General features: G+C 42.9%; 3 protein-coding genes and 1 long non-coding RNA gene across 4 annotated transcripts in view; 2 read left to right on the top strand and 2 right to left on the bottom strand.

The window, feature by feature from the left end:
- LOC143510684 (N-acetyllactosaminide beta-1,3-N-acetylglucosaminyltransferase 3-like) overlaps window positions 1-15727 on the top strand; it is a 184407-nt gene extending 168680 nt beyond the window's left edge. Inside the window, exon 2 of the mRNA XM_077000306.1 lies at window positions 14293-15727. Coding sequence (XP_076856421.1) covers window positions 14293-15425 — 1133 coding nt within the window. The 3' untranslated portion in view covers window positions 15426-15727. The remainder of the gene's footprint in view (window positions 1-14292) is intronic.
- Window position 15728: 1 nt separating this feature from the next.
- Window positions 15729-18466, bottom strand: aqp8a.1 (aquaporin 8a, tandem duplicate 1). The gene is made up of 5 exons (XM_077000310.1): window positions 18196-18466; window positions 17885-18011; window positions 17366-17580; window positions 16850-16984; window positions 15729-16724 (listed from the first exon to the last, which is right to left on the bottom strand). The coding sequence occupies exons 1-5, from the start codon at window positions 18462-18464 to the stop codon at window positions 16682-16684; spliced, it is 789 nt and encodes a 262-aa protein (XP_076856425.1). The 5' UTR covers window positions 18465-18466; the 3' UTR covers window positions 15729-16681.
- Window positions 17820-19000, top strand: LOC143510691 (uncharacterized). Its single transcript, XR_013130072.1, has 2 exons — window positions 17820-17971; window positions 18103-19000. It is a non-coding gene; the product is annotated as an uncharacterized LOC143510691 (long non-coding RNA).
- A 560-nt stretch (window positions 19001-19560) lies between these two features.
- lcmt1 (leucine carboxyl methyltransferase 1) lies at window positions 19561-24108 on the bottom strand. The gene is made up of 12 exons (XM_077000308.1): window positions 23974-24108; window positions 23672-23774; window positions 23214-23305; window positions 22947-23068; window positions 22644-22720; window positions 21653-21714; window positions 21462-21564; window positions 20741-20861; window positions 20523-20624; window positions 20189-20280; window positions 19992-20089; window positions 19561-19735 (listed from the first exon to the last, which is right to left on the bottom strand). Coding segments are annotated over exons 1-12 (1002 nt in total). The 5' UTR covers window positions 23975-24108; the 3' UTR covers window positions 19561-19706.
- Between the last annotated feature and the right edge of the window lie 96 nt (window positions 24109-24204).

The raw sequence follows: 24204 nt of genomic DNA, 5'->3' as shown, positions 1-24204 counted from the left end.
CACCAAGGTTGTGGTGATCCGATAAAAAACCAGGGACTAGTATAAAAAAGTAGGTTTTGCATATTATGCAAATTAGCAAAAAATCTAAGTAGGCGGAGCTTAATGGTTCTTGAGGCTTTTTTGTTTGGATTGAGCCAAGGAATCCATCAGAAGTGGAATTTTGTTTCTAGGCCCTACGGTTTGGGAGATATGGACCAAAACGCAAAATGGTGCGCTATAGCGCCACCATCAGGCCAATGTGGGTCTCTGTGCTTTAGCACGGTCTCGCAAAGAGACTACACCATCCTGCCAAGTTTGGTCTCCCTGGGCCTTACGGTCTAGGCTGCAGTATGCGTTTTATCAGTAGAAAAATAATAATAAGAAAGAAAGAAAGAAAAAACCCGACAATAACAATAGGTTTCCCACACTGTGTGTGTGAACCCTAAATATAGCCGCAAGCGGCAATTGGCGGGTTCACACACGAATAGGCCTCTTGGCCTCAATAGGCAGAGGCCCAAAAGGTCCTTTAGACCCTAAATGTGAAAAGAAGCTGTTTGAGTGGAAAAAAATGCACAAATAAATCAATGTGCAATAAAAGGTTCAATTGGGGCACTAAAGGCCCAAAAGGATCAAAATAATGTGTATTGGGAAATTGCGTCAGATCACAGAACTAAATCACATGCTGAGATCAGCTTTGTGTGTGTTTGTATGGTGTTTCATGTAATAGTTTTCAGTCAGTTCCGGAATATGGCCACTAGATGGAGGCCAAGTACTACCATACCGATATCTCATTAATCTCAGTAATGAAATAGGACATTTTGGTGACTTAAAAGGTTAATTTCTGGTCAGGCAGTGTACTTTATGTAAAAAAAAAAGATTCAGTTGAGGCAGTAAAGACACAAAAGGTTCAAAATAAATTGTATTGGCAAAATGATTCAGATCACAGAACTAAATCACATGCTGAGATCAGCTTTGTGTGTGTTTGTGTGGTATTTCATGTGAGAAATAGTTTTCAGTCCGTTTCGATGTTTGGCCACTAGATGGAGCCCAAGTACTACCATACTGATATCTCATTAATCTCAGTAATGCAATATGACATTTTGGTGAATTAAAAGGTTCATTTCTGGTCAGGCAGTGCACTTTTTGTTATAAGATGCAATTGCAATGTTATAGAACTTATTGATCTGGATCATACAAGACCAATAACTTGTCTGTATTCTGCATAACAAGATTGCAGCATGAGTTTTTATGTTTTCTTAGGTTTTTGGGTACTGTAGCGCCCCCGACAGGCCAATTTGAACCAAACTTGGCCTACCTCACAAGGACTTCAGGATATAAAAGCCTTTCAAATTGGGAGTTGATCACTTACATGGTTTATAAGTTATAGCAATAAAGGTCATTTATGGCATGGCCACAATGATATAATGGGAAAATGGACCAATCAGAAAAATAAAAATCCAAAATTTTTTAAATCAGTTTTTACCTACAGAGTCTACTGATTATGCTCATAGCAATTTTTCCATAATTGGATCAAATTCCTATGGCTAGTTTATAATTAGCTATTTTCAAACAATTGATGAATGTGACAAAAGTATGCATTTTTTAACAGGACTTGTAATTGCAAAGTTGTCAGGTCTACTGCAAGGAATAAAAAGAAACAAGTTGCATGTTCCTAAGTGAAAATTTGGAGGAGTTATGCATGATTTTCACAAATAGCGCCACCTAGTGGCCAAATGTTTCAAAACTGCACAGCATGACACAAAGTCCTGAGATATGCACAGTGGTGAGGTTTCATGTTGTTTGTCCAATGGTAAGTCTGTCAAATGGCCAATTAATTCAAATAAAAATTAATTGGCTCATGGCGGCCATGTTTTTTGAGTGATGAGGTCATCATTGTGTGTCTTGATATCATTTGGGCCCCTGATGATGCCTGTAAAGTTTTGGCTTGATGTGACTAATGGTTTCTGAGATACAGTTTTTCCCATGTTATAGCGCCCCCTATTGGACAATCGTGGCCAGCTTTGACCTATGACCTCGGAGTCATGTGCCCTAACAACTGTTAAAATTTTATGAAGATCGGTCAAAGCGTTGCTGAGATATGGCTGTTTAAGTAAATTTGGCCACGCCTTGGAGCTATTGATTGACATGTGACAACCAGACTGTATGCAAATCTCAAAATGTTTTTAAGCAACGTTGATAATGAGATTCTCCTGAATATTTTGACACCAAGGTTGTGGTGATCCGATGAAAAACCAGGGACTAGTACAAAAAAGTAGGTTTTGCATATTATGCAAATTAGCAAAAAATCTAAGTAGGCGGAGCTTAATGGTTCTTGAGGCTTTTTTGTTTGGCTGAAGCCAAGGAATGCACCTGAAGTGGAATTTTGTTGCTAGGCCATACGGTTTGGGAGATATGGACCAAAACGCAAAATGGTGCGCTATAGCGCCACCATCAGGCCAATGTGGGTCTCTGTGCTTTGGCACGGTCTCGCAAAGAGACTACACCATTCTGCCAAGTTTGGTGTCTCTGGGCCTTACGGTCTAGGCTGCAGTATGCGTTTTATGCGGAGAAAAATAATAATAATAATAATAATAATAAGAAGAAAAAACCCGACAATTACAATAGGTTTCCCACACTACGTGTGTGAACCCTAATAAGAAGAAAGAAAAAACCCGACAATTACAATAGGTTTCCCACACTACGTGTGTGAACCCTAAATATAGCCGCAAGCGGCAATTGGCGGGTTCACACACGAATAGGCCACTTGGCTTCAATAGGCAATAGACCCAATAGGTCCTTTAGACCCAAAAGAAGCTGTTTGAGTGGAAAAAATGCACAAATAAATCAATGTGCAAAAAAATGTTCAATTGGGGCACTAAAGGCCCAAAAGGATCAAAATAATGTGTATTGGCAAAATGATTCAAATCACAGAACTAAATCACATGCTGAGATCAGCTTTGTGTGTGTTTTTGTGTGGTATTTTATGTGAGCAATAGTTTTCAGTTCGTTTCAATGTATGGCCACTAGATGGAGCCCAAGTACTACCATACTGATATCTCATTAATCTCAGTAATGCAATATGACATTTTGGTGAATTAAAAGGTTCATTTCTGGTCAGGCAGTGCACTTTTTGTTATAAGATGCAATTGCAATGTTATATAACTTATTGATCTGGATCATACAAGACCAATTACTTGTCTGTATTCTGCATAACAAGATTGCAGCATGAGTTTTTATGTTTTCTTAGTTTTTTGGGTACTGTAGCGCCCCCGACAGGCCAATTTGAACCAAACTTGGCATGCCTCACAAGGACTTCAGGATATAAAAGCCTTTCAAATTGGGAGTTGATTGCATACATGGTTTATGAGTTATAGCAATATAGGTCATATATGGCATGGCCACAATGATATAATGGGAAAATGGACCAATCAGAAAAATAAAAATCCAAAATTTTTTTAATCACTTTTTACCTACAGAGTCTACTGATTATGCTCATAGCAATTTTGCCATAATTGGATCAAATTCCTATGACTAGTTTGTAAATAGCTATTTTCAAACAATTGATGAATGTGACAAAAGTATGCATTTTTTAATAGGACTTGTAATTGCAAAGTTGTCAGGTCTACTGCAAGGAATAAAAAGAAACAAGTTGCATGTTCCTAAGTGAAAATTTGGAGGAGTTATGCATGATTTTCACAAATAGCGCCACCTAGTGGCCAAATGTTTCAAAACTGCACAGCATGACACATAGTCCTGGGATATGCACAGTGGTGAGGTTTCATGTTGTTTGGCCAATGGTAAGTCTGTCAAATGGCCAATTAATTCAAATAAAAATTAATTGGCTCATGGCGGCCATGTTTTTTGAGTGATGATGTCATCATTGTGTGTCTTGATATCACTTGGGGCCCTGATGACGACTGTAAAGTTTTGGCTTGATGTGACTAATGGTTTCTGAGAAACAGTTTTTCCCATGTTATAGCGCCCCCTATTGGACAATCGTGGCCAGCTTTGACCTGTGACCTCGGGGTCATGTGCCCTAACAACTGTTAAAATTTTATGAAGATCGGTCAAAGCGTTCCTGAGATATGGCTGTTTAAGTAAATTTGGCCACGCCTCGGAGCTATTGATTGACATGTGACAGCCAGACTATTTGCAAATCTCAAAATGTTTTTAAGCAACTTTGATAATGAGATTCTCCTGAATATTTTGACACCAAGGATGTGGTGATCCGATAAAAAACCAGGGACTAGTATAAAAAAGTAGGTTTTGCATATTATGCAAATTAGCAAAAAATCTAAGTAGGCGGAGCTTAATGGTTCTTGAGGCTTTTTTGTTTGGCTTGAGCCAAGGAATCCATCAGAAGTGGAATTTTGTTTCTAGGCCCTACGGTTTGGGAGATATGGACCAAAACGCAAAATGGTGCGCTATAGCGCCACCATCAGGCCAATGTGGGTCCCTGTCTCTATTTCTCTCATTGCACACCTGCTGCACCTTGGTGCCAAGTTTGGTCTTTCTGGGCCTTACGGTTTAGGCTGCAGTATGCGTTTTACAGGGGGAAAAATAATAATAATAAGAAAAATCTCAGCAATTACAATAGGTTTCCCACACTACGTGTGTGAACCCTAATAATAAGAAAGAAAGAAAGAAGAAAAATCCTAACAATAACAATAGGTTTCCCACACTACGTGTGTGAACCCTAATAAGAAAGAAAGAAAGAAAAAACCCGACAATAACAATAGGTTTCCCACACTGTGTGTGTGAACCCTAAATATATATAAAAATTCACACATTCATTAAAGGTGAGCGAACATTCTCAGTGTCAAATAGCGACTCTCTTTGAGTCATAGACTCTATCAAACGGCAAACAGGTCTGAGCACCCTACCAAAACGTGAGGTGAACCTACTACTCAAGTCGGTGCTGTGCTCGTCAGAAGGACGAATGAAGTGGAGAACAGGCAGGTGATCTACAGTAGCATCTGAATCAACTGGCCCTTCAGGGACAGAGGACCAGGACTCAGGACAGGAATCTGATTCCACAGTATAGCTCGACACAGCAGAAGGTTGCTGTTGAACCCATGATGCTGTGCGGTCATCATTACTGCACCAAGAGGGAGAAGCGGCTAGAGAAGATGCAGCAGTGGCTGCTCCAGTGTCCACAACAGTCACTTCAGTCTCACGTGCATCAGAGCCAGTTACATCACTAGCAAAATCACCAGCAGGGTGAAAGTCACAACCGTCTGTGTCTGTAGTGACAGGCAAGAAGCTCACATCAAGAAGTAGGTTGCGGTGCACCACACGTTCATTTCCCTCTCGGTCCCTGATCTTGTAAACGTGCAGATTAGGCTTTGAGGCTACCACCGTGTAAAGAACTGGCTCCCATTTATCAGAAAGCTTCCGTTTCCCCTTAACCCCTTTGTTAGCTACCAGTACTTGATCCCCAAGAGAGAGAGGAAGACCCTTGGTCTTTTTGTTATACTGGTCAGACTGCTGTTTCTGTTCTTTCATGCTGTTACGCTGCGCTAAAAGCATGGCAGAACGCAAATTATCCACCAGAGATGTAACATAGGCGTTATAATCACAGACGTCGCTATCATGAAGGACATTTTTAAACAGGAGGTCAACCGGTAACCTGGGAACCCTACCGAACATTAAATAGAATGGTGCAAATCCGGTGGTCTCATGGGCAGTGCAGTTGTATGCAAACGTCATCGACTGAATCATCTGCGGCCATTTCTGTTTAGATCCTGGAGGTAAAGACCGCAACAGGTTACCGAGAGAACGGTTAAACCTCTCCGTTTGTCCATTGCCCATAGGGTGGTAAGGAGTCGTGTGAGATTTCTGAACACCACACAAATTAAGGAGCTCCGCGATTAGCTCGCTCTCAAAGTTTGCTCCCTGGTCGGAGTGAATGCGCTGAGGGAAACCGTAAACACAAAAAAATTCATCCCAAAGCTTCTTTGCAACGGTCCGTGCAGTTTGGTCTTGACATCGAAACGCATGTGCCAATTTAGTGAAATGATCAGAGATCACCAAAATATCTACAGATTTGTTGTTGCTGTCCTCAGCTGACCAAAAATCAATGCATACAAGTTCCAATGGAGCGCAGGTCTTAATACTCTCCAAAGGGGCTCTTGCTGCAGGCTCTAAAGTTTTACTGAGAACACATCTGTGACAGTTTCTTACATGGTCACGAATATCCCTCTCCATATCATACCAGAAGAAGCGCTGGCGAGCTAATGAGAGTGTGCGTGGTTGACCTTGGTGACCCGCGTTGTCATGAACACCAGACAGGACCAGCGATTTCAGGGAGTTAGGTACAACAAACTGGAACCTCTTGTGTTTAGTCATAGGGTTTCTCGTGACTCGGTAGAGTATGCCATCCAAAAATGTGAGTTTATCCCACTGTTTCAGAATCCTAAGGGTCTGCACACATTCACCACAACGCTCACGCCTTGAAGGTCGGCGTCGCCTCCCAACATAGAAGGCTACCCTGGAAACAACAGGATCTGACTCCTGATGGGAAAGGAGATCAGTCAAAGGCAACTCAGAGAAAACGTCCTGACTAGGTGGAGCCACTGATGACAGGTGATCAACCAGAGACGCAGCACGCTGTGAGGGACCTGCATCCCAGTCTCTAACAGAAGACATTAAGGCAGAGGTTTCACCTTCTGACATGGTGACTTCACCAGCATTCGAGTCAGGTGGATTTTTCAGGGATTGAGGTTGACAGGTTAAATGAAATGCACTCTGCACATTCTCATCTCCCACATCACAGACCTGATCAAGCAATGCAGAGTACGGTTCTGACAGGAGACGTTGGGACAGAGGCTTGACAAAAGGAACTCTACTCAGTGCGTCCGCAACCACATTGTGTCTGCCAGGGACGTATTTGATGTCAAAACAGTACGGGGCGAGTTTGGAAACCCACCGTTGCTCACAGGCGTCCAGTTTTGGCTTGGTCAAAATATAAGTTAAGGGGTTATTATCGGTCCACACAGTAAATTTGTGGCCCTTAAGCCAGTGGCTGAATTTTTCGCACACAGCCCATTTCAAGGCCAAAAATTCGAGCCTATGTGCTGGGTATTTTGTTTGGCTGTGACTGAGAGACTTGCTGGCGAAGGCAACAGGCCTGGCCTTGTCTCCACCAGGTGGAACCTGTGACAAAACTGCACCCAACCCCTGCAGCGAAGCATCAGTTGAAAGAATGAAAGGCCTCCCAAAATCAGGGTGAGCCAGGACCACGCAGTTCAAAAGCGCAGACTTAAGCTCCTCAAATGCTCTTTCGCACTCCGGAGTCCAGTCATGAGGACACAACACCCGATATGTACCAGCCTTACCGCCTCCATATCCTTTAATTCTCCTCTTCTGACCCGCTGTCAGTGCATACAGTGGTTTAGCAATCTGAGAACACCCCGGGATGAAGTGCTGGTAAAATAACACCATGCCAAGGAAGGAGCGCACTTTCCGCTGTGACGGGGTGCAGCCATCTGAATCCATGAGATCTTCCTTCCGGAAGTTGGAAATGACCTCAATTTTCCCTTGATCAACAGAGACTCCACTCGCATCCACCACATGACCCAAAAACTGCACCGACCGTCTGAGGAAGTGACATTTTTTCTGCGCCAATTTTAAATTATTGGCTCTCAAACGGTGGAAAACTATTTCTAGCCTTTCCAGGGCCTCCCCTTCGGAGGGTGCAAACACCAACAAGTCATCAAGGTAGCATAGCAGACTGGAAAAATTTAGATCACCAAAGATGCTGAGCATCATTCTCATAAACGACGCCGGGCTGTTACACAAACCTTGTGGGAGACGGTTATATTCGTACAGACCCAAAGGCGTGGTGAAAGCTGTGTAATGCCTGTCAGATCTATGAAGGGGGATGTTGTAAAACCCCGACGTTAAATCCATAGAACAAAAGAATGCATTACCACCAAGTGATGCCAAGCAGTCAGCTTGATGTGGCAGAGGGTGGGCATCCTTAACTGTTTTTGCATTAAGCCGGCGGAAGTCTGTGCATATCCTCATGTCACCAGACTTCTTCCACACCATGACTAGAGGCGAAGCATATTCGCTGATGGACTTACTGATAATGCCCTTCATCTCCATGTCACTCAACACTTCCCTCAAGTGTTCATAATGTGCTGGGGGCACACGGCGGTACGGTAGCCGGAAGGGTTGTTCATCAGTGAGATGAATGCGGTGCACAAAGTCCTTCGCTTCACCACAGTCCAGCTTGCCTCTGGAGAATATGTCCTGATAAGACAGTACTAGGTCAGCTAGTCTCTTCCGCCACTCATCTGATACCTCACAACCCCTGATGTCAATATCAGATAGCCCACAGTCCTCAAGTTGTCGCACATAATCAGACAAAGAGCGCGATGGTTCAAGTGGCGTCTCTGACTGAACACGACGAGTTTCACATAGGCCCTGAAAAAGAGGCAAGTCCTCCAATGCAGTACATGCAAAGACGTCAGCAATTTTTGTATTGCGTTTCAACAACACAGGCACATGCGTGGGATTTAAGATTTTCACTGGGATCCACCGGTCTCCCCACATAGGTGTCACAACCCGCCCAACCAATATGTTCCTCGGAGAGGAATGGGTGGAAGAGGGTTCAACGATAACCGTGCTGCCCGGGGACATAGGGGACGAGGGTGGCAGCTTGCCCCACACTATGTGTTCGTGATGAGGCAGCAGGGTGACTGCTTGCCTCAATTTCACTGTGCCAATCTTGTCTGGCTCATCTGAACCCTGCCATTGGGAAACACAGCTCAGGAGCTGGAGGAACTGTTCACACTCTGGGTCCGTACTCTTAGAGGACACTAACTGCCAGTATTTCGGATCAGATTTCATCATTTGGATAATAGGGCGGAGTACATTACTGCCCACAATCAACTCATCCCGCTGCCCTGATACTAGAAATGTTGGCACTGTAAATTTACCACCACAGACTTCAATATCCAACTCATAGATACAATCCGGTTGCGTAAGGAGGCCACCACAGCCAACAAACACTACTCTCTCTGGGACAGGCTGAGGATTCAACACTATACCAGCGGCCCTTATTTTGTTCAGCGCTTCAGTACTCATAGTGCACGACATGCTCCCAGAATCAAGCATCCCTCTCAGATTTACCTGACCATTTACTAAAACCGGAGTATAGAACAATTCACTAGCTCCCCCAAGCTTCTGCGAGCCCTCAAAAATGACTTTATCATTAGGAAAGCTTTCACAACAGTTCATATATATAGAAAATGGGTCCAGCACTTCAGTGAGGGTGTCCCTAATGCCGTCCATGTTTACCCTCTCATCACATGGGCTAGCTAGTTTAAATCAGCATCAGATGGGAGAGGCACGGGTCTGGGTGACTGCTGAGCCACTAACGGGCAATCGCGTTTCATGTGGCCAGATTTGAAACGGGTAAGACACAACCTAAACAACTTGCAGTGTGCGTGTGTTGTGTGCTCTGCTGATTTACAGACTCTGCATGCAGTTTGCTGCCAGTCTCGCCGGCCCTGAGATCGGTCAAACCGCTCACGAGCACGCGGGTTGCTGCCAACAGATGAAGTGCACAAAGACAAAACTCTGTCAAATACACCCACCAATTGCTGAGTAGCATGCTCGGCGGCAGACGGTGCTGGAGTAGCACATGACGTTTGCATAACAGGAGTGCCGGGCGAAAGATGGCTCTGCTGACCTACTACGGGCTGAACCTGACCCTGATCACTAACAGGACCGGATGGGGAATTGAAATGATTCACTGGCCCACCAACCGCTACAGGGGAGTCACGTGTGTATTGGCAAGTGGGGTTAATTTGAGTCTGGGCAGGGCAGACCATGCTCATAGTTTGCTGGGACTGAACCATCAAACCTCTAGTCTGTCCAACATGGTTGTCCAGACGTCTCTGTACCTCGGCCGCAGTCCATTCCTCTGGTGGCTTTAGTTGAAATGTTAGAAAGAGGTTGGGATCAGGACAGTGAGTGACGAACATCATGGCAACCTCAGCACCAGCATCCTCAACTAGTTTACCCCTCCTGCGGAGACACTCGTTAGCTGCATCAATAGATTTGTTCAAGCGGATCCAGTAATCCATAGCACATTCACCGGCCTGTGGCAAAGTGTTATAAAAATCCTTCATGGGTAGACTAGAGTAGGCCAGTTTGCTAAAGTTGCGCCTGAGGATATCAAACACTGCAGCCGGTAGGTCAGCATCACCTAGCTCCGGTCGGCAACGAAGAGATACTTTCACTACGTCTCTAGCCTTGCCTGACAATCTGGACATAGTCAGATCAAACCTCTCTGCATGTGTCTCACAATTGGACCTAGATAAGTAGCACTTCATCATATCCTCCCATTCTTGGATACAGAATGCATCTGTACCATCTCCCCTAAAGTATGGCGGTGCTTTAGTTTCTGATTGGACCACAATCTTCAACTGGGATGGATCAGAAGGGCCTGATTGGCTGCTCGCAGTCCTCTGTGTGGGAGGGCTAGGGAGGCCAATGGCGGCAAGACTCGCAGCCACATTCTCGCCAATTTCCTTAGCTAGATCTGCGATCATACTGCTAAACGCCTCAGTCGAAATAACCTGGGTGGGCCGAGTCCGTGTATTAACAATAGGGGTGGAACTAGCCACTGGGTCCGACGTCGGTATATCCGGATGGTGAATATCGTGTTCATATTCGCTATCGGCTACTGGTCTGCCCCTACCAAAAGAAAATAATTTCCTACCCCTTCCCAAACCAAGTGCATCCGAAGGCTCCTTAAAATTCTGTTCAGCCATAGTAACGGCAGTCGTTTTTTTTTTTTTTAACAGCAAGCGAAACGGGCTAACTCAAAATGGCGCTAAAGGGAGTGAAGCTAGAGTACTGTACAGTCGCGAGGGAGAGAAGGAGAAAGAGAAAAAAAACAAACTTCCCGCTCAAATATAGCATGCGACACACGAAGGAAAAAAAAAATTATAAAAATCCAAATCAAACATAAAACTTTCGTCGGACCAACGACCATCAATATAACATATACCGGGACATATACATTCAAAAATAACGGATAATCACTCGCTTGCGATATCAGCAACAAACCGCGCGATCGCTAACTTTGAGAAAAGAAAAGAGAAAGAAAAATAAAACCTGATGAATGCAACACTGTCCAAAGGCACGTCTAGCAGCAGCTAGAGCAGCAGGGAAGATCCAGAAGTGCGGCCCGCGATGACAGGTGGGGTGCAGCAGTCCGCGCCAACTGATGAACGCAGGTCTGCGAAGTGGAGGGTCGAACGGCACCAAGTGTGACCGGTGTGTTTCTGCGTTGTGTAAAAATTATCCGCCACATGCAATCTTTGTAGGCGATCTTCTTTTTATTCGATCAGCCACTCCTGTTAATACACAACAAGTGCATTGAACAATGCTGACAAACTCACTCCAGCACTCTCTCCCACGATATTAAAATGAAAAGGGGGCCCGCGCGCGCAACGCGCATGCCTTGCTGCACATACCTGTTAATACACAACAAGTGCATTGAACAATGCTGACAAACTCACTCCAGCACTCTAAAAACATAATAGAAGAAAAGTGAGTGAAGCACAAATAACAGATTTGTAAAACATTTCCCCATCACCACCATAACTGAAATAAAATGGGTGGATAACAAATAGTGACATACCTCTCCCACGATATTAAAATGAAAAGGGGGGAGTTAAGATGGGTGGTCGCTATTTATACTTGGGGGGAAACACCACAAAAGAAGAAAACAGAAAGGGGAGGAGTCTGGATCCCACATATTCACAACTAGATAAACAGATAAACAAATACAGTACATTTTGTGTAATTATACAAGTGACAGATCAACCTGGTTACACTTATTTTAATAATTGTTTGTTGCAACAAGCTGCATATTTCATTAAAGGTTTAATGAACTATGATCTTAATTGTTTTTATTTTTAGTTATTGCTGAAATCTAATGATGGTTATATAATAGCAGTTGCATTCTAGTGTATGTTTTATATTCAATTAACGTACAATCCGACTAGTCGACTAATCGTAAAAATTAATCGGTGATTAGTCGACTATTAAAATAATCGTTTGTGGCAGCCCTACTTCACAGACAGTAACACGAGGAAAGCAAAAGGCCTTAATACTGTTGCTCCATACATCTCTGATGACTGAGTCCCCAATTAGCAGCATTTTGGGCTGTGGCGGTGTTCCTCGTCTCCTTTCACCGTTAATGCCTCGGCGGCTAACATGGTTAGCATCCCGATGGCCAACATGGTTAGCATGGTTAGCACCCCGATTGCTAACATGGTTAGCATCCCGATGGCAAACCCTATTAGCATGCTCATTAGTTAGCCGTCGACTGGCACGGATTGCAGGCTGGCGGTTGGGACGACTCTTAGCATGCTTGTTAGCATGCTGCTCGCTAACACAGTTGGCAGCCTGGTGGTTGGTCCGCGAATGGCCAGAGTTATTTGCATGCTGTTGCTGTTGCTTAGCAGCCAGAATGGAGTTGGTTCTCTGATGCTGATTGGGGTGTGTTTGATGTCCTTGATGTCCGGGAGAGGGAGGCAGTATGTTGTGGTGAGACTGCTCTATTCCTGCTACTCCAGTTAAGGCGAGAGCTTCATATCTGTTATCTAAAGGAATGTTCTGTTCTGAAGATTGCTGCTTGCCACCGCTGCTGTGCTGGTTTCTGCAACGTCCATTCCCCCGAACAAGAGTCCAGCCCTTATCATTGTTGTTGTTAACGGGATTAGGAGTTGAGGCCAAGATGAGCTTAGGCTTTGCCCCCAGTACATCCCAGCGACAATGCAGAGAAACGTCTCTTTCTTTGCCAGTCACAGGGACGGTTTTATCAGCAGCTTGTGTGGCAAGAATCGAGTCCAGATATTCCTCATCCTCCCTTATAGAATGTAAGGTATGGATTCTTTCCTGAAGTTCCGCCACCCTCTGAGACAGTTTGATACACTCAGAGCAAATAGATGATGTGGAAGCATGAGCCATAATCGAGGCTCAAGAGAACCAGGCACACAAGGCTCAAATATCCAAGTTAAAAATCCAAGTGCAAAATTAACACCCAAGAAGTTCTGGCAGGTATTTCACAGCTGGGAAAATATCAGCTGCTGAACGGTGCACTAAAACCACTAACTCACAAGGTTGAGGCACAAAAAACAGTTCACTCGCAATGTCGGACTGTCGGAGTGTCAAAAATGCTAAATTATCCTTTACAGAAAAATGTAAAAAAGTTTACCAAGTGAAGTAATGAGTAATGGATCCTTTTAACTTGTAAAAATAACTTAACGTGTAGTTATAACTCCAATAATGAAAAAAAAAACAGTAAAGGACAGGCAGAGCTAGCAAAAAAGCCAATCTCGTGATCATTACATTTAAAGGAGACATTTATGTCTGAAATACCGTACGGTGAAAAGCAATACCTCTGTGCCGTGATTACATTTTGAGCAGTATTATATGCAATTTTGGCACAAATTCAGCGTTTTGGTTTTGAAAGCAAATTTGTGTGTATTGTTTTTCAATAAAGAGATAAAGTGCATTGAAATGTAATGTAATAGTGCTTTTGCATTTCATTTTGGCACGTATTCTGCATGTTTGTATGGAAAAGCAATGCATTTTGTGGATTGCATTTCCATTTTTGCCTAGTAGTGATTACTTTTCCAATTGGCACTGAATCCTCTCCATAATATGCCACTGTCACCTGTACGTAAGATGTCGACGTGAGTGTCATATGCCACTGTCACCTGTACCTAAGATGCCACTGTCACCTGTACGTAAGATGTCGATGTGTCATATGCCACTCTCACCTGTACGTAAGATGTCGACGTGAGTGTCATATGCCACTGTCACCTGTACCTAAGATGTCGATGTGAGTGTCATATGCCACTGTCACCCGTACGTAAGATGTCGATGTGAGTGTCATATGCCAGCGTAACCTTTACATAAGATGCCGATGCCTTTCTGTAATATTACCGCTACTTGTCTATTAATCAATAAAATTTGTATTTGTTCATTAAACCAATTACTGTGGCAAATATATTTCAACCAGTGGTATTGGGTCACTGTGCAGACTCTGAGCTTCACCTTCGGTAATGAGAGTGATCATTTAATCTATTCCAGTTATAAAAATACATGTGGTGCCCTTTTTAATTATTCAAAATTAATCAATATTGCTACACATAGGTTGGGTGTATGAAAAATGCTCATAACCTTTAGCCTCCCTTGCACATTGTTTCTGCTGTGCATTTCTGATGCTGTTGCACAATGACTTGCATCATCACTGATGTCAATTGTCTGTACTTTTAACAGGGAACAAGACTAGGAGACAGCAGGTGGGAGTAGTTGCTCTGCTTGCACTGGGCATTTTGTGTTTGGTTAGAATGCTGGGGCCAAATCTACAGGACAGTAAGGATGAAATCATAGGAGAACTAAATCAGGAAAATGACCTTCAATCACCACAGCCACTTTACACATCAGAACCTCCACCCAAATGTGAAAGAAATGTTTCTGCTTCTAACATTGCAGGGTTTTATGGCTTGCCAATTCACATCCAAGACTTCTTGTTTTACCGTCACTGTCGTTATTTCCCAATGTTGCAAAATGTGCCTGATAAGTGTGGAGGTCCACAGAATTCCAAACATGTGTTTCTTCTGCTGGTCATCAAAAGCTCCCCAGCTAACTATGAGCAACGGGAAGTTCTACGCAAAACATGGGCAGCGGAGAGGCTGCAAAATGGCAAATGGATTCGTACTGTGTTTCTGTCTGGGACCTCTGGGGACAGCTATCAAAAGTTGAGACTGAACAAGCTCCTTCAGCTGGAGAACCATGAGCACCAGGACATTCTGCAGTGGGACTTCAAGGATTCCTTATACAACCTCACCCTTAAGCAGGTCCTGTTCATGGAGTGGTTGGAGAGATGGTGCCCCAAAGCACAGTTCCTCCTCAATGGAGATGATGACATTTTTGCCAACACAAATAACATAGTGGAGTATCTGGAAGGGCTGGATGGTGAGGATGGAAGCAAACACCTGTTTATTGGGAGGATGGCCTTTTATTTGAGTCCCATTCGAACCAAAGACAGTAAATATTACATCCCGGTACAGGTACAGGAGTCAGACAGGTATCCTCCTTACTGCTTTGGGTGTGGATTTCTGCTCTCACGTTTCACTGCCAGGAGCATCTACAACACATCTCACTCCATCCCCCTGATGCCCATCGATGATGTCTACATAGGCATGTGTCTGGAAAAGGCTGGCCTCAAACCTGAATCACACATGGGTGTGAGGACCCATGTGCTGAGTGTTCCCTCTCAGAACATAGACTCATTTGACCCCTGTTACTACCGTGACATTCTTCTGGTCCACAGGTTCCTTCCCTATGAGACTTTTATCATGTGGCAGGAAATCCACAGAGATGATTTAGAATGTGGAAAGGTTCTTTAAAGAGTTAATGCACCATAAAGGGTGGTTTTATTTTATTTTATTTTGGAACTCATGGTTCTTTTGCACCTTAGAGATGGTTTCTGGAGCAATGTTACCATCAATTTGTGCACACAGCAACCATCATTGAACATTGTGAACTAGTGTAGAATTACAAATCATCAGAATTTATGTGAAGTATAGTTAGAGTAAAGCTGCAGTAGGGATTAGAGTTACCATTTCTTGCTGAGCCTGTCTGTCCCTATAAACTGATAAACTGATTTGCAGCTATGAGTTGCCCAACACAAGTTGCCTAGTTGCAATATGTGTAACACAGGATTTTATTAAATGAAAATGTTTACAATCACAGATAACACTTTTTGCAAATGCTTTTTTTTTTTTTTAGAAATCTAAAAAAGAGAAGTCTACACCAGCGTAGATCAGAAATCAAGCAATAAATGTTTCAACAAACACTGGCTTCCTGTTGTGGTAGAGGATCCAGTCTGACTTGAAAGAAAAGTACTTACACTTAGGATGTAAATCCAACTTTACAGTTAGTACATTATGAACAGATGTATATATTGGCCACCCATATGCATAAATCAATAACAATGGTCTAGATTGTTTAGTATATTACTACCATGCGACTTCACATGTACTTAAAGTAAAAGTAAAATCTTTTTAAGTAAAAATCATTTTATGTGCTAAACTGTATTTAAGCAGAATGAATTCTGGGCTCGCATATGTTGCAGTCAAAGTTGATTTTCTGTCATATAATAATAGACAATAAAGGAGTGAATGTAAATATTAAACACCAAAGTCCCATTATCCAATAACAAATAAATCGTTCTATTGTTTAACACTACTTTGAAACTCTTTTCGGGTGAAACCCTAAAGCCCATCCAGCAAAACATTTCACTAACAGTAGCAGTATTACTAACAATAGCATTTTTACTAACAGTAGCAGTATTACTAATAGTAAAGTGTGGTAAAGAACACTATAAAACGGTTGTAAGATGGCAGACTGCTGAAAAGCCCTATAAGATTGCCACAAATGACTCGCTTACTCTGTGACAGAATTAGTAACTGGCACAATCCTCATATTAACTTTTTTCCCCCAAGCTTTGATCTTTAATCTGAAATATGATCAAACATTTCTGACTTGTTGCTATAATTAAAGCACACACTCGTTGAAGTAAACAGGAAGAGACAGAGACAGTGTAACCTAGTTGAAGACCAGATGGTGTGAATATAGTAAAAAAGAAGATGTCCCTTCTCAATCATTTTAATACAATGCGGGTCTTCTTATCACCCATCAATAACCTAGAACAGAAAATATACACACACATTAGCTTGATAAATATATAAACAATTTCAGTAAAAAAAATTTAAAAAGTCCAGTGCACATCACAGAAATATCTACACATCTGAAAAGAAAGATACAATACCTGACAATACAGACAGTCAGCATCGCACCAGCCAACGGGCCCACCCAGTAGACCCAGTGGTAGTCCCAGTAATTGGCCACTACCGCTGGCCCAAAGGCTCGTGCGGGATTCATGCAGGCTCCAGAGATCATACCACTGCAAGAACAATAACACCGGACAATCTGGCATATCACACATTTGAACACTGAAAATCATTTGAAAAATGTTCAGGTCTCACTTAACTCAAAATGGTGAGATTACTTTATTTGGGTTGTTTTCCCCTCTAATGAGTTAGCAGGCCAGTACTGTTGATAATCTCCTGAAATGCAGCTTGGAGGTGTTTTTCTAACTCATTAGGTTATTAATTAAGTGGATATAAAGTGTAGTTGGCTGCAGTTGGTATTGGCTGTCAGTGCAGTAAAACAGTAAACTGTAAGTATACTGTAAGGCCAAGACTGCAAAACCAAATGTTAAGTTCATTAAAGCCTAAGAGCACATGTCTAAGCTTATTCTCCCCCCTAGTGGCGGATGTCCTACCCAGCTAGGATGTTCGCTGTAACTGTAAGTCCGATGCAGAAGGGAGCAAACTGACTGCGAGTCCTTCCATTCACAGCAGCCATGCTGATCACCATGGTCAGGAAGAGAGTCATCACCACCTCAGACACTGTAACGGCGCCTACGTCCTCAGCAGTCTTGATCGCACTGAATGCAGCACCAGATGCATTATTATACTGACTGGATGGGGAGATAACCTACACAAGAATATTATATAAAATGTTTCAAAATAAAACGAAGTAATTGACACGAAAGGAATACAGCAATAAATAAATGTTCTTTATTTAGGATAGTTAAATTATTTTGTCAACAAATCACTTGAAAATATAGTCATAATTTAGGTAGTACTGGATCATATTGTACTGTGAAATTTACTGTGAAATTCAGTTATAATGTTTAAAATCTTTAAAACATAGTACAAAATAAATTTGTGACATTGATTATATTACAATGAACATTTGCAAATAGTGGGATGCATACAAGAATAATGATGAGTCTTACTTTGACAAGACCAGCCGCGATCATTCCACCAAACATTTGGGCGAGAACATATGGACCAAGGAGGATCAGCTCCATACCTCCCATGAGGTAAACACACACGGACACAGCTGGGTTAAAGTGACCTCCACTGAGAACACAAGCCATCTTAGTGCATGCAGTAAATTGCAATGAATCCACCATTTCTAACTTCAAAGGACTTGGTTTACTTGTTTTCCCAGATTAACACCTCGGATCACTGGGATTATAGATGTGGGCTCACAGTAACTATCAACAATCCAGTCACCCATTGCTGAGAGCACTGAAGTTCCAACCTGATCTCCCCGAACACTGCAATGACGACGGCCAGAGACAGCCCATGCGCCAGCGCCGGCTGGATGGTACCGGGGATGCCGGCGCTGGTCACCACGGACACGCAGCCCACGAAGATGAAAAGAGTGGAGCCCAGCAGCTCGGCCAGGCACGGCTGCACGTAGCACTCGTAGACGCGCCCGACACCGGTCCCGGTCCGCTCTTGCTGGTCCTGTCCTGCCCCCGCAGTTGAGATGCTGAATAACTCGGTCTTGGTGTCTTTGTCGGCCATGCTTTACTGCAGTCACAAGATGAAATGTCCATGGCGAATTCAGCTCAGGACTGATAAGCGTGTGAGGAAGGCCCACCCGTCTCCACCCACCACGACCCTTTACTCGTTCAACAGAAACCTCCCTCTGGAGAGGGCAGCGCTTGAGGTTGGGGTGATGGGCACATCATGGCTTATCTGTTCTGAGGCCGATAACAGGTGGAATTGGGCCATAAAGGTTCAATCCAAGTGCACATGGGGCACCACACTCAGTCCGTTTACCATGTGACCTGCAAATCATGCATAATCTCCAGGATGATCTTTAGCACCTTTGGCAGAGATCAGGATGGCAGAGGTAGCGCTGCAGAGTTCAGCGCCACAGATCTGCAAAGCTGCACACCACGATCAAACCTCCAACAGCTGCAGCACAGCGACCCTGGGCCAGCACACACAAGGTCACAGTGGGTTAATGTTTCCCCCGAAATGCTCACGCACAACCATGAGAATGAAACTTGAAAATACCCTCAATGATGCCTTGCCAAACATCAAGACCTTTCTGATCAGCATCTTAAAATTCATTTTTATCGACACTGATATTAAAAATGGGTATTACTGTCCCATTACTATGGAGCATATTGAAGGCAGTGAAATGAGACTTCATTATATTACTTTTAATATCATTTTATTACTAGTGTATATCTACTATACTCTAGTACTCAAACATTAGTGCCTCTCTCCATGCAAAATATGCAGACAAGCAGCGAGTTGAATCTGCTCTTACACACCAACAAAACTATCATTTTAAATCTGGTAAGCACGCTGTGCACAGTGCAGAACTAATAATATTTTCATTTTTATTTTGAAATACTATACACTCCACCAGTTTAATATTACAAAGATTTTTTATGATCTTCTAAAAGTCCACACTAATTCACTTTATACTAGGAAAAGATTAGATAGGACCTATCAGACAGGAGATAAGACATATCAGCTCACAAATTTGGACAGTGACTTTACACCATTTTCTGCAACAATCTGATTCTTTGAGGACAGGTGATTCCAGTCTGATGGAGTTGGAGTACAACACTCTTGGGAATATAAAAGAATCATGCAAAAAAAGTCAACAGCGTCATCTTTTATTGACATCACACGCAGGAAATACGCTTTATCTGTATTTATGCTGTAAATATGCACATGAAGGAAATATGCTGGACTTCTTCTGATTCATCCTTGGCACAAAGAAGTGTCTTCCTAACTGGGTGACCATCACGCACAAAACCCAATTTGTGAAAGTCCTACAAAGAGGGAAACAGCCGCCGGTAAAGGATTTTTTCCCAGCATTTCCAAAATTTCCAGCATTTTAAACTGTTACAGGAAAATAAGTGAATGTCTGAAATGTCAGTGCTCAGATCAATACTGCATAAGGCGTGCAGTGCCTTTGCATTTGGGTGAGTGAAGCTTACTCAAGCTTAGTGTGTCTTCTGATGAGGGTAGGAGTTAAACTCACCCAAACTGGGCATGTGCTTTGGTGAGGGGAGGAGTTAAACTCACCCAAACTGAGCGCGTCCTTCACAGCCCAGCAGATGCTGTAGTGCTGAAGCAGTTGTTGGAGCAGTTCCTTCTCATCTAAAAACTCCAACCGTTCAATTCTGCAAAAGGCAATCGGTTCTTACCAAAACCGCAATTCTCAAAAACGGAGATGGAAGGCATGACACACTGGCCGCTTTTTCTCTTTTTCGGTCCCGTACCTGTTGACATCCTCCTGAGGGAGCAGGCTGTAGACCACCATCATGTCCAGCGCGTTCACACTCTCCCATCCCGTTGACAGGAAGCGTTCCCTCTGTGGACAGACAAAGTCCGGTTTAAGAGTCGACCCGACCGACCTGCTTTTATGCGTAACAGGCGGTAACAATGCAAACCAGGCCACATTTAAGACTTATGCAATATAGCACTTTAACACCAAAAATGTTTGCACCACTGTGTACTGCTTATATACTTTATATTGACGTTATGCAGCATATCGGTGCTATAGACTCCTAATAAAATGCCATTAAATCTAAAAGATTTTTTTTTTGGTTTTACCTGTGAATCCAAAGACTGGCATATGTCCACCCCAGCCAGATTGCACTGCCGTCTCTGCAGGTTCTCAATCATGACCTGCCCAAAACGATCGGCCATGTTGACCTGTTGAAGAGCCGAGAGTTAGGTTGGTTGCGAAGAGCTCACGCCTGGGCTGCCTCCATTCCTCACAGATGTTTCGGATCCTTGCAGCAGTCTGAAGCCTCACGCCTACATCTCACCTGCTCGTAGTTGATGAACATGGCGGTGTTGAAGGTGTCCGACACCCAGTGCACCAGTTTGGAGGACTGCTCTGGGGTCATGTACACCAGCACACACTCGGACAGGAACAGTGTGGGCAATCTGATGGCAGAGAACATGCGTTAAGGGTATACGAAAATGAAACACCCGGGTCCATCGGCCGAGTATGCAGAATCAAAATGATGGTCTGGTATCTAAAAGCCACCTTAACACTTTTACAGGTTTAAAAGTGTTGCTAAGAAATGATCACTGGCTAAAGTGGTTCTAACGGTCATGGAGACAGCGTGTCAATCAGGAACAGGGTGCTGGTTTGCATTTCACTGGAGGACAGTCGAAGACTTGTGTGCATTAGAGGAGGTCAACAAAGGTCCAGCATCTCTGCGGTGTACCACAGAGGATGGCACTTTGTTCAATAATACTGCAGTGTTTTTCATATCACGTTTGGGCCAGGAAAGAGCGTTCCTAAGGGCATGGAAGCCAGAGGCCACAAACCATATTGAGGCTGGGAAGCTGGGAAAAGCATTTCAAAGTAAGAGCCCTCGAAAACGAGGTCACAGATGTCCTAGACGTTCTAAGTTTGTCAACCTTTTCAAAACATCACAGAAGACATTTTCTATACTTATCCAATGCCTGTGTTGTGCATATAATGCCCACACTGGAGAATTGAATGATATAAACCATATTCAAAAACAACACACTTACTCTGTCATTATTTGGAATTTCCTGAGCTTCTCTTCTAAAGTGGGTATATCTCTGAGATCAGCACCGATGATACAGTATCTGTCTGAGTCCAGGTTGTGGCCATCTGTCAGACAAACAAGTACTCAGTGACAAAAGCTAGAAAGCAAGGAAACCATCTTCACATGGAAAACCAATTGGAATTTGTTAGTTACCTAAGAGGAGTGAGTCTGCTGAATGGGTCTCGATCAAGGGCTTTGACAAAGGGGTTTTTGTCCTGCAAAAATGGGAAAGGACTTAAATGTGCCCCCTGCACACCACCAAAATTCCTTTTTTCATGCCTTTTTAAAATTTTACCTTTGATGGTGATCCCAAGAAAGTAAAACGCAAAATAAATGTAACAGTATTAATGATGCAAAATGTCAGACAGGGACACAGCATATCCTGGGTCATCAAGCACAATGATCATGCCTTTCCCAAGACCACAGATGTTGCTCAAACATGTCTTATCTGTGTGGCTAAAACACAGCTGACTTTGTCTCTCTGAGTGAAAATACAGACGAGTACTGCATGGGATAGTTATGCTGCAGCACCAGACAGGTGTTTTGTTTGATTGACACCATTAGACAAATGTAACTAATGCAGTGAAGTGGAGAAAACCAGCTGTGAATCCATACCACCACCAAGGATTTTCCAACAAAAAAAAACAACAACTTTAAAGCAACAAAGCCACAAGTTCTTATACAACAAAAAAAATACAACAAAAATACAAATCACTTTTAATACTAGTTGATCAGAAGTTCTAAAGCATAAATGCATAAGGTTTTACACAGGTTTGGGCTCAAAGTGGTATTTTAGCAGTGGGGCACTTAAACTGTGTTACTCTCCACCCAGTTCCAAAAAGAGTAGAAAGTGCCAGTTTTCAGACTGAAATTCAAAGATATTCTTCAGTCTTTCCTGTTTTAAGATTTCCCTCCCCAGAGTGTAACACAGAACAGCAGCCTTCTCAGGGGAGAGCTGTTGCCATAGGAGCTGTTGCTGCACACACTCCTGCATCACTGAGGCTTTGCTTCCCTCTACAGGCATCAGACTAGCACAATATAATGGACACATCCTACACCACCATAATAACTGCTAGACACTCTTTAGACTTGACATTAAACGATGACACATAATATAAATAGAAAAACAGAGGCTACACTTTACTTGATATGGTGTATTTTCCTCGCAACAATCATGGGGAAGTCAACTTCAAAGTACTTTTTCGGCAAAGTGTTCTCGGCCTAACAATTAAAACAGAGTTTTATGTAAATTAACCCCTGGTCAAAAATAAGGCCTAGAAAACATATAGACAACTAAAGTATATTCTGTATTTCAGAGATCTTTATGTATATATTTTGGCTAATATTTGATTAGTAGTGTTTGATATTTTGCCAGAGTTAGGTAATGCTCTATAAATGATAAGACAAACCAAACTACTAGCTTTTCTTTGTTTTCATTGAGGCATACCTTCAATCTCCAGAAGGTGGTGTCCAGACCTGCTCCCAGATTCACCACCTGGCAGTCACACTGGGTCTTCTTAAGGAATGCATCAAGGAGAAGTTGCATTCCTTGTACACGGGCATAGTAACCTATTGCATTGGTTTAATTGAAAAGAAGCACACTCTGTTTTGATACTGTACAACCACATGCTGCTGAACTGGCCAGTGAGACGTACAGACCACCACTGGCCATCGATTTTTTTTACTGGTGTAATGTGAAATTGAATAAGTTTACCTCTGTTGATCTCAGGTGCCTTGCGTTCACCTGTCTGGCGCACAAAATATTGTATGTAAGGGTCTGTCCAGTAACCTTTGCTTGTTGCAAACCTGAGGATAAATATGTGCATATATATTTCAATATCTGAAATCAAGTGTTTCTAAGACTAAATAATAATTCATAATAGGCTATACGAATGCAAATATACTTAACTCTGACCAAATACTATTGTCTGTGAAAAACGCCACCAATACAATAAAAATGAACTGGTCACGAACATTTGATTTCCCACGGCTGATCTAAAATCCACTGCCCCATTTAGCTGAGGTGATCGCTTACATTTTCAGATGAGTATACAAATTGGCACAAACATGCACATTCGATAACAAACAAGGCTCACAATACGACGTGTTTATTAGTTCACATAAGTCCATCGACCCGTTGCATTTTTACTCATCAGTTAGCAAAACAACTACCTTTTGCATATGGATGCATCGTCGCAAGTTGATCTGACTGCTTCATCAGCAGTATCAGAATCAGTGAAAGGTGGACGGGACGCCATGGACACTCGGCCAGCCACTAAATCAAAGGTGTGTCGGTTATTGGGCTCGTTTACATTTGAGGACCACACCGCGCTCCAAACACAGGTAACTACTTAGCTAACACACAACAGCGCTGTATTCATCATGCACATCACACAGCTAACGTTAGAGCTTATTTTCATTCACTAAACAATAAATTACGTTTATGTACACTGCGCGACGCCGATCGACCTAACTTGACAACTTGCTGTAAATGTTGAGTGCACCGTTTTGTCTTAATGATTTCTCCCATAATGCAAGACGCCTTCTTCTTCATCGTCGTTTTCGAGAAGTCGAATACAGCGTACAGCCTCCACACCGCCACCTAGTGTGACTTGTATTAGCGTGCAGTCCGAGCGAAAATAAACCAACAAAGGAAAAGAGAGCGGCTTATTAAATGTTCACTGTCCAGATACGGGTATTCAGCA

The sequence above is a fragment of the Brachyhypopomus gauderio genome, chromosome 3 (genome assembly GCF_052324685.1).
Source record: "Brachyhypopomus gauderio isolate BG-103 chromosome 3, BGAUD_0.2, whole genome shotgun sequence".
In the NCBI taxonomy this organism is placed as follows: domain Eukaryota; kingdom Metazoa; phylum Chordata; class Actinopteri; order Gymnotiformes; family Hypopomidae; genus Brachyhypopomus; species Brachyhypopomus gauderio.
Note: the sequence above shows the minus strand (reverse complement) of the source record. Positions and strands in the feature narration are given on the sequence as shown.